Below are 10,466 nucleotides of genomic sequence, written 5' to 3'. Positions count from 1 at the left end.
TACAGTGATTGATTTGTCAACTAAAAAAATCTGACTCAGCTGACCAGTACAAAAAGCCAATGCATTGGGATACAGATAATTTTAATATACTCTTATGATTTATACATCCTATAAAAGATTGAGAATTTTATTACTTGCTAGTATTTCAAAGTATTGATTTCTTTTTCTAGTTACCTAATTATTTCTCAGTATCCAAGGTTTAGTATCATGCATCAGTTATTTATTATGGTTTGAAAAGTGATTGAAAATTATTGATTCGGTACTTATTTTCATTGAAGGCACAGCTGCACACTTTGGGGGAAACTTGCTTTGTACAGATACTTGCATGAAGGCAGTAGCGTACTGTAGCCATGGAGTATTAAGCTATGTACATAGAGGTAATCCTCATCTCCTTCACACACTGAGAGTGGTATCTTGATTTTTAGCTGTACAGTCATCTTGCAGTAGAAATTGTCTCTTTGCACTGGAATTTGTATGGGAACCATAGTGAGAAAATAAATATGGATTAATGCGGTAATAGTTAAGTTTGCCCTAAACACATTTTCCAGAAGTGTCTCTCTTGCTGCTCAGTCTTCTATTTTCAATTTAAATTCCACTTTTCCTTCATATGGATCATGAACATTATCAAAGGTAATTCCAGCTCCAATGATTTTGCACACTATTTTAAGTTCTGTATTCCGTGTGATGTTGAGAAATTTCACAGCTACCAGAGGATTGCTGTAGCTGGGCTAGGAGGGGGGGAAAGAAAAGAAAATAATTTTACACTACCAGTTTAAAAACAAAGTCTTAAAAATAGCCTTCTCTTGAGTTCCTGTAGGATTGCAGAGGTGCTCCATGTGTTTCACCTTATACAAAGAGAAAGAAGAGAATTATATTTAAATACATAAAGCACCCACCTGAGCCTTTTTCCCATAGTAGGGGAAGTAGTGCAGGTTGAAGGTACCATTCACAGGGTAGTAGTCCACCTCCAGTGTGTGAGACTCCTCACCCTGTTTTGTAAAATAAGAAAGGAAGATGCTTCATTGGTGAGGAAATTGTCAACCAGCCCTGGGTGAGTGTTTCACTGCTGCTAAGTGTGTATTAAAGCTTAAGTTCAGCAGTCTGTTTAGCACCGGTCTTATTTTTATTTTTCAAATAAAAGTGGGAATCTCCAGCTGTTACTATTGCCAAGAAAAGCAGACAAGTGTTCTTTGATAGCAGTTGGGAATTCAGTAAGTTTAACCTGCTGAAATGAGGGTAGAGCCTGAGGGAGCTGTGCCGAGGTGTGAATTCACTGTGGGGAGCTGAAAGCAAACAACACATGTTCTCTGCAGCACAGGAGAACTATTTTTCAGGTAATTTAAAATAAAGCAAACTTTTTTTTTTCAGCATGTCTGCTGGTGCAAGAAACTGCACAGAATTGAGAATATTCTCAGTATTTGGCATCTGATTTTCAGAGCTGAAAGAGTAGTCTTTCTGGTCACAGTTGCAGTTCTCTTGCTCTCAGAGCTGCAGTGCTTGAAATATGTGAGACTAACTTCATACCCTTACCACATATGTGCAGTTCACCCTTGGTGCAGTGCCATTGCCAGGGAAAAACTTAACAATCTGAAATAGAAAACACACATTTGGTCATCTTCGAAATTGTTTTGAGATAAAACTGAGCAAACAATTGAGAACTGAGCTTCAAAGGATGCTTAATGTGTTTCTGCATAAGATTCTGTCAAACAGATCATCTCATCTTGTATACCTGGGTGAAGAACTGCTGTGGTTGGATACTTAGGAAGCAGGACTTGGTTCTGCTCAGGATGGGCACTGAAGATGGGCTCCAGCCTGGCCAGGGCAGGTAGTGCTGCACCTCCTCCAAGTCCAGCTCGTTTACCCACAGGTCCCACTTGCCCTTGCTGATGTCCAGGCAGCAGGGGTCCCTTAAAACAGCTGATTATGTGTCAAGAAAGGAAAAGCTGATTCTTCATGCTTTTAATCTTAACCTTCTTAGAAAAACTTGGTTTTGGCAAAAAAACCTTGTGCTGGTTTGATCCTACAAAACTAGTGGAGTCACATCCTGTAGCAACAAAGGCAAAAGGAGGTGAAATCCCCCCGGTCACTATCCATCCATCTTTTCCCTGCCGAGGCTGGCACCTAAGCTTGCTGAAGGAGACATTTTGGGCAAAAGCTTGTGTTTCATCTGCCAAAATCAGGGGCAAAGCTCTTCTCTCACAGTTAGGGCTTGCACAGATTCTTGAAAATGTCTAGGGTGGAAGCCAAACCAAAAATCAACTAATTTTGTCTATCAGGAAGTGGAGAGGAGTCTGAGCTCTTCACTTTCTACTGAAACTGAATTAGAAGGTTCAGGATTTTAACCCAAAACAAATATCAAATGCCTTTGTCTATGTCCTGAAAAAAAGGATGCATAGAAAATTCCCTTTTTCCTCTCCAAAAAAACGTGTTGGTGGTTTTTCCTGAGAACAATATCCACCAGGTTTAAATTTTGTCTTTATAGGTTCTGCTAAAGATTTTCTTTGCAGCCCGGAGAAATAAGGTATCACCTTTCTGAACCCACTTCAGTTACCATCACATTCTAATGTTTCAGTTGAAGGCACAGGACTGTAATATTGCAGGAGGAAACTGTTTTGTGTGCTAGTTTGTGGGAGGAGAGCCCTACAGAAGCACTAACAAAATGAAAGCCAAAGATGTAGAGAGTCAGTTCAGACATCACTGCCCTGTTACTTTCCTAGGGTGGCGAACAAGTCTCAGGATTTCTCTGGAAACTCCGGAGGTCTGTCAGGGAAAAGCACACGATTTTTTATTCCCAGTACAAAGCAGAGTTTAGAACCCGTGGCAGCAGATGACACAGCAGCTCCTCAGTGGAGATTCCAGTTACTCTCAATGAATTCTTTCCTGCTTGGCACTCTGAGCTTGTACTTACCCTGTTCATTTTTATAATAAAACAGGGTTTCCCTTCTGGAAATCCAAAAGTTGGATCAGTGATGCCAGAGCAGTTTTGAAGCATATCTGATGTAAATTTGCAGGATAGTTTTGTTTTGTTCGGGCCATCAAAGGTGTCCTGGATGAAGTATGTGTTATTGGTACAGTTGATGTTCAGGTGCTGAGCAGATGGCGTATACGCTAGATGTGTGAAGGAAGAAAGAAAAATTTCCCTCTGAAGTTTTTCATATGCAAATTATAGATTCCAACATCAGGCTGGAGGTTTTATCATGGTAGAATGTACTTCAAGTGAAGTTGGGATTAGACAGAATGAAGAAACTTTAAACTGTTTGGGGGTTTGGTTCAGGTTTTGTTTTTTTTTAGAATATCCAATCAAAAGAAAAAAAAGGAGATCAAATTGAGTTGACTGGCAATATAAAGTCAGTTTCAAATATAATTTTTTTCAGTATGTGTGTGAGAAACATGCAGTATTACAATACTTAATATTAACTCAAAAAGAATATAAATGTGCTAAGATATTAACAGGCAAATGGGGCACCTAACCTACTTTGACTGTACTCTCTGATGGCAGCATACAATGGCTTTACTGACTTATGGCACTTTGATGTTTGTAGTCACAGATGAATTAATTAAATTAATTTAGATGAGACTAGTTTTGAGGAACTTTTGTCCCCCCCTTCCCCCAACTTTCTATTGGCCTATTTTATAAGAGGCCATTTAGGATGAAACAAAGTAAAAGCTCTGAAGCAGGACTCTCATTTTAATAGAAATGTTTACATATCTATACATTTATAGATTCATGAGGTGATTTGCTCATCCCTTTTAGAAGATACACCTTCATTCAAAATCTCTGATTTGACAAGGACAAATGTAAAATGGAGACACTGACATAAGGTTCTCAGAGCTGATATGGGAGATGGGTCAGCACATTTCTTTGTTATTATGCAGAAAACCTCATTTTTACCTGTCAGAAAAGTGTGAAGAGTTGTCACTAAACCGTCCCAGGTTTTGTTGTCGGATACATTATAATAAATTTGTAGTCCTCTATCCCCATAAACGTCAGGTCGTAATGTTACACCTTCATGGGGGAAGAAAAGGGAAGACAAATCAGAAGAGAGTTGCCAGGCACAGATTTGTTTAAATAAATTGACAGTAGTGATTATGCTACATCAAGACTCAGTGTAGTAGATCCTCAGGCTTTGTTGGAGGATTTAACTATGTACAGAAACCACCTCAGCTGTGAGTTTTTCAACCAAAACTCTAAAGCCTTTGTACTGCTGAACTATTTTCTTTTCACGTATATCCGTGCTGTTATAAGAACAGCTTGTAAAATCATTCCAGCAAATGCACTGGATTTCCTCAAGACTTCTTAACAATAACAGTCGCATCAGGTTAAAGAAACAGATCATACGGAGCATGAGGAACAGCTTTTGAAAAAGCCACACTTAATATTTTACAGGAATTATTTTGCTAGCAAACGCCAAGCCTACTGAATATTAGGAGAGGAAACTTCAAAATACATCATCTGACAGAATAATTCTTAGGGCTACAACTTCTGAAAAGTAATTTTTTCACTCCCATTGTGAAAACAAGTCATTGGGTTGTGAAGTTTTAGCAGTGTGCACTGATGATCTCTTGCTGATCATCTCCCCTGTCTCTTTTCATGTCCCACAAATCTTTATTCCTAATGCCACAAGTCTTTGTCTTATTTTTACTTGTTTGACTGCTGGCACAGCATATCCTGCTGGGAAGGTATCCCTGCTCTTCCAGGGACTTTCTATAGTGCCGGCAAGTATGGAAATACCCACCCCAGGTTGCTTGCCCCAGTGCCTCTCCATCTTGCAGGCACCCCACAACCCTCCATGGTGCTTGTGGGGTTGGAGCAGAACCCAGGCTTTCTCCAGGGATTGATCCCTGCCCATGGGGACAGGAGGTGCCCCACAGCCCGTGAAAGCCTCCTCCTCTTGCAGGTGACTGCTACAGGCAGGCACTGATTAGCTCAGTAGTGTGATTAAATAAATTAATGTATATATATTTTGTATTATTTTATGGTATATATTTATATATTATCTAATGTATATTATATTATTTATTCACATATAAATTAATACTTAATAAATTAAATAAATGTGCCAATATTTTTTAAAGCCTGATTGTGTTTTCAGGCAGAGGTTAAACTTTACAGGGATCATTTGGGCAGAATTGACCTGATTTGTACCACATTGGCCCCCCCTCATGCCTGGGCTCTGCCAATGCCTCTCAGCCCAGCCCAGCCCCACACAGCCATTGTGGGACCCTGGCCATACCTGGGGATTTCAGCTGGTCTTGGTAATCCGGTTCATATGGATTAATTGTCCTCATTAAAGAATAAATGGAGAGTGCGAACAGCCCTGTCATCACCACGTAGAAAGCCAGGTAGTAGAGGCTGATCCAGACTGTGTTAAAAAATGAAAGCAAAATCTCATTTTTCGAGCAAGGCACAGTGATCCCTCTGCAGCCGGGAGCATCCTGGCAGCAGCAGCTGTCTTCTTTCTACCCTTGGCCTCAGGGAGGTTTTCCCTGTAAAGGGACAGGTGTTTTGGATCACTTTCTCTACACTCAAAAAAATATTTTTCTAGGAAAAAATTGTTCAGTTTTAAAGAGATTTTTGAAGTAGTTGGTGCTGAGCTCACATTGTTTAAAACTTAAAATATTACGTGGCTTCTTGAAGTAACTTCACATATTAAGACCATTTATCTACTTATTACACATGGACTAGGTGACACAGCCAAGGTATTTCTGTGTCAAAACCAAGTTGCTCCTTGTGTTATTTGGATGACAGATGTCAGTGTTTTGGGTGTGCTGATTTTAGACCCATATCACTTCACTGCCTTTTACAGCTGAAATCACCATCAGCAAAATGTGTCATCTTGCTATTTTATTCTGGTGTGAGATGCAGAATAATGTTGTATTTCTGACTGTATATGCATGAAGTGTCTTACACATGGCTGATGCTCTACAGGCAGTCAGTGGCTGTTTTGTGGGAGGGCTGTTAGAAACCTGCCCCTGCATTCATTGGCGCCTCATAGTACATTCCTCTCTACCAACTGGAAGGGCTCACATTTCAGTTGCATTTTCTGTAAAATTCTGGTTTTAGGAGTGGCCAATAAGCTACACTCACAGATTTCATGGCAGAAAAAAAATCACCTGGAAACTTGCAGCTACTCTTACAGTTTGTGGAAAGAGCAGGGATATTCCTTACAGTGGTCCAGACTGCCCTTCTCAGAATGTAGATCATAAAATACATCATCGTTGTAGATACCAGTTTGACTATGGGAAGAGTTTGGCTATGGGAAGAGAGGCTCATCTGAAATACACACTAAGATACAGTGGTAAGAAACAAGATCTACTAAGCAGACAATAATTCAGAAAGGAATTTTAGAAAAACAAAGCTTGTTTACAAAGAATTGGACAAACTCCACCAATTAAGCAAAATTCCCCATGTACTACTATGTGAACCCCTTTTAGTTAGCAGAACAGAACCCAACTATAACTGTCACCCTTAGCTATCAATAAGTTACCTGTTAATGTGTTAATTTTTCTCCTTTCAAAGTACTTGGTTTAAAACCACTTTCAAGTCATCTTACATTTGCAGGAACTACTTGGATCAATGTTTTGATCAGTTTATTATTATTATCAATTGATCCAGTTTATAGGGTCACCCAAAAAGTGGTTCAAAATTATATGTGACAACTGATGTCTTCAACTTTTCTACATTGTGCCCCCCTCATTAGGATGACACTTCCCTACATGGTTTTTAAATATTCTACAAGTAAGAGAAGACCCTTATATGTGAAAACCTACCCCAGTTAATTAAGGACCTTCCCATGAAGAGCTTTGTTTCTGGATTCCAGACAAAACGACGGAAATTTTCCATCCGTTCACTGCAGGTCTTCTTTTCATTTAAAGTTGCCATTTTCTCGCAGAAGTTCCCAAAAATGTGTCCTCCTTTGAAACTGAGAAATTCAACCGGTTCCCAGAAGACAGCCAACAAAGAAACTTTGGGTTTTATACCTTCTTCTCCACTGAAGGTCACCAAGTTTGTTTCCCGTGCCAATGAAAGCCCCTGCTCACTACTATCAACCTGCTGCAGAAACAATTCTTTATAAAGGGTGTTGATAATGCTGCAATTGAGGCTGGCAGGGGAAAGTTAGTTCCAATCAAATGCCCTTCTCCTTTCTGTTGATGGCCTTAGCAGGTCAGCTGTGATAGCTGTTATCGGAGGAGATAAAGTAAATGAGAGCTTGTTTCTCCCTGGGTTTTCATTTCTTTTTGTTTTTTCCAATTAACATGGAATTGCTGGATAGAGTTCTCCCACTACAACCTGCAGACAGTTGTTGGGATATAAGGTATTTTAGTGGGAGTTAGTGGGGGGCAAAAAGCACCAGGTTTTCCCAGTGTTTGCCATGTTGTGCAGCTGGGGAAATAAGATCAATGTTTTTCTGTTCTCTGTGGGGAATGTTTTCAGGTGATCTCTGACAATGCTAACTCAGCTTTGGAGTGTGTATAATTTTGCCATCGCCATACAGACATGTGATGAGGTGGAGCAGAGAACGTACAGGAGCCATTTAACCCCCTTTTCTGTCTGCTTTAAACCAAAGGCTCTGGGGCATTCAGAGGCAGATGCTCAACCCTGAGTTCACTCTGTGTACAGAGGAGCAAGACTGAAAAGTGTACCCAGCAGGTCCCCAGATACACAGAAAACCAAAGGGTGCCCTGCAAGTGACAGAGCCAATGAACTCTCTAAATGCTGCAGCTGCAAGGGGAGCCTGGGTGTTAGAAAGCCCTTCCAGGCTCGCTGGTGTTCTTGCTGCTTGTCAAAGTCATTCGCTAATGCTCTTACTTTCTTATTGAATCCCAAAAAATGTCAAACCTCAAAAATTGCCTGGTGAACTCCCCAGGGCCAGGGTTTCATCCTATTTAACCAGGTGTATTGGTGTGCCCTGCCCTTCACAGGACCCTTGATGAGGGCAAAGTCTTTGAAATGCGCACACATATAAGGTTAGCTGAGAAACTTTGGATTATTTGGACATTGAAACAGCTGTAATAGGACTGTCAGCTGGAGTAATATGGCAAGATTATTCTGTCAACTAAATAATGTAGAGTTTCTGAACAGAGTTTTTTTGTGGGCTTTTTGCCTCAGGTTAGGCATCATGATAGTTTAGCATAATAGCCACCAATTTGGAGTGATTTATTCTCAGATAATGAATTAGGAATCAGGCCAAGCAAAATAAAAATAAGATTTACAGAGAGTTGACTAATTTGTATTTCCCATGGAAAAGAAAGGAGGATGAACGTAAAGGTACTTTCAGTCATTACACCATGAGCTAATTGATATTCAAGACAAATGTGGGGTTTTTCTTAAAAGTTAAAATAAGACAGGGAGATTGGGCAGTGGCCTGAAAATTTTGAAAATGAAACAGATGCCCACAGGTTAAAAGGTTTATGGAGGATCCCACATAGCGGTTTTGGAAATGGGAACAGAGATGTGAAAAGATTAGGGAGAAGAGCAGGGAGGTGACCATAGCAGGTCTTGAACAGGATTTAACTTTTCCTGTGCTGAGCAGGAGCTGTTTGGGTGAATCTGATGGAGGGCAGTGACGGGACTTGGTGAGATGTGAAGTTAGAGGCTTTTTGAAGAAAGAGTGCTTTCTGCACAGCTTGCAGAAAGGTGATAATTTGACCATACACAGATTTCAGCAGGCAACTGAATCTAAACAACAAATTAGTTATTAATAATGCAATTAAATCCCAAATTATGTTTAAAAGGAAAATGTTGTTGCTTCTGCTTTCACATAATGAAGATGATGTAGAAATCAGCAGGGTGCAAGTGTCTGTACAGGAGGTGAAGTGGAGCTTCTTGAAATTTAGGAGAACGTCCTCTGGTGAAACTGAGGTTAAGGATTTCACATGCTCTTCTCTCTTATATCCCATTCGTTCCCATCTATCATTGGCTGAGGAATCTAAAACTCTGCTGAGTTCAGCAGCACTCGCCCAGGTGTGGCTGCACAGCGTGAAGGAGACCATAAAACCAGGGGGGCAGAGTCATGTGCGGGAGGGGAGAAAGGCACAGGGCAGCTCAACGGGACCACGTGGGCAATGGGAGAGGAGCAGCACCAAGTTCTTTCATCCCAACAGGGTCAAAGAAATATCCCTGGATTTTTGTATCACAGAACAGGCAGGAAAATGTTGGATGAAGGAAAGGAAAACCAGATTTAAAACGAAGGAGGAAGAGCCTGGCTGCTTTTCATGCTGCCGTAACCTGCACATAATGTGCTAACCTAGATTCAACCCTGCCAGCTATATTAGGCAAGAGTAGGGAAGCTAGATGATTTGAGTGAGTTATTTATATTATTTTGCTTTATTTCTAAACTGGAGTTAGTAAAGATCAGTGAAAAATGAAAATGCAAATATGTCAAGTTAACAGCAGTATCTACACTTAAGGTAAGAATAAAGCAGGAGAATACTACAGCTGAAAATATGTTCTGACTAGAAGCTCCAAAAATACAAATTAGATAAATGCATTACAAATTAGATAAATGCATTAACCACATTAATATAAAAGTGCAAATAGGATAATATAACTTTATTATATTCTTACTGTATAATACATTATTTCAACTGCTACACAAATTAAATACATTATTATATATTAAAACAAATAAATTACAAAAACGCATTTACATCAAATACAGAAGTAAGAAAAACAAAGTCATATAACAGTGGGTGGTTATATTAAGATAGTTTGTCTCTTAGATTTCTCCTCCTGTGTTGCAAATTGTTAATGAAAATGTCAGATGTATCACTCTCTGCATTTGGACAGAGTGTGATACATCAGCACATATGAGCTGAAAAACTTGCATTTCATTGATGAACTCACCAGGACTTTTGAGCCAGCGCTGAACTTAAAGACCAGGCTTACTTGTGGAAGTGGTGTCATTGTTGCCACCAGCCAACTGTGTGTGGCAGTTGCTTGGTGCTTGTAAACAGGCACATCCTATTCAACACTATTCAGATAATTGCAGAGGATATTTTTGTTAAAAACTGAATTTCATTTACATGATGTCTAAATATAATTTAGGAAATGGGATTAGTTAGAAATAAGTAATTACTTGTTAAATATGTAACTACTTTTGGAAGCTATCTGCAAGCCTGGAAAAGCATGCAAATATATTGTTTATGTCTTTGGTGAGACCAAAGTGGCAGCATAAGGGGCCCAGAGGGGACACAGGGACACATGCTGCATGCCATGTATATGGGCAGCCTGCTCCCAAGCCAGGTATAGCCATGTCACCACGGACTTGTCTCCTGTTCCTCTTCAACTTCACGGCAGCAGAGACCATGAGGAGAGAAGGGCCATCCAGAGCAGCACCTTCTTATATGCATGAGTTCTGAGTGTAGAAATTTCCCATTGGGAACCTGGGGATTTTCCACCACCTTGCAAACAAACTGACTCAGAACTTGGTGTTTCCTCTGAAAGACTGGAGGAGAAGTTTGGG

At 40.1% G+C, this 10,466-nt stretch overlaps 1 protein-coding gene across 1 annotated transcript; it reads right to left on the bottom strand.

Annotated features, from left to right (window-relative positions):
* Nucleotides 1–566: 566 nt before the first annotated feature.
* On the bottom strand, nt 567–6,883 carry ATP4B (ATPase H+/K+ transporting beta subunit). Its single transcript, XM_017817318.1, has 7 exons — nt 6,772–6,883; nt 5,235–5,363; nt 3,893–4,006; nt 2,909–3,108; nt 1,525–1,587; nt 897–989; nt 567–728 (listed from the first exon to the last, which is right to left on the bottom strand). The coding sequence occupies exons 1-7, from the start codon at nt 6,881–6,883 to the stop codon at nt 567–569; spliced, it is 873 nt and encodes a 290-aa protein (XP_017672807.1).
* Between the last annotated feature and the right edge of the window lie 3,583 nt (nt 6,884–10,466).

This window comes from Lepidothrix coronata, unplaced genomic scaffold (genome assembly GCF_001604755.1).
Source record: "Lepidothrix coronata isolate B3197 unplaced genomic scaffold, Lepidothrix_coronata-1.0 Scaffold60, whole genome shotgun sequence".
NCBI classification, from domain to species: domain Eukaryota; kingdom Metazoa; phylum Chordata; class Aves; order Passeriformes; family Pipridae; genus Lepidothrix; species Lepidothrix coronata.
The sequence above is the reverse complement of the archived record's forward strand: the minus strand, read 5'-3'. Positions and strand labels throughout refer to the sequence as shown.

Bases quoted from the DNA above. Each gene is read 5' to 3' on its own strand.
- ATP4B (XM_017817318.1), bottom strand. From the start codon at position 6,883: ATGGCAACTTTAAATGAAAAGAAGACCTGCAGTGAACGGATGGAAAAT. The intron at 3,109-3,892 runs GTAAAAATGAGG...TCACACATCTAG, and splicing joins TCTTCACACTTTTCTGACAG to CGTATACGCCATCTGCTCAG. The intron at 1,588-2,908 runs GTAAGTACAAGC...TTTCTATTTCAG, and splicing joins TTATTATAAAAATGAACAGG to ATTGTTAAGTTTTTCCCTGG.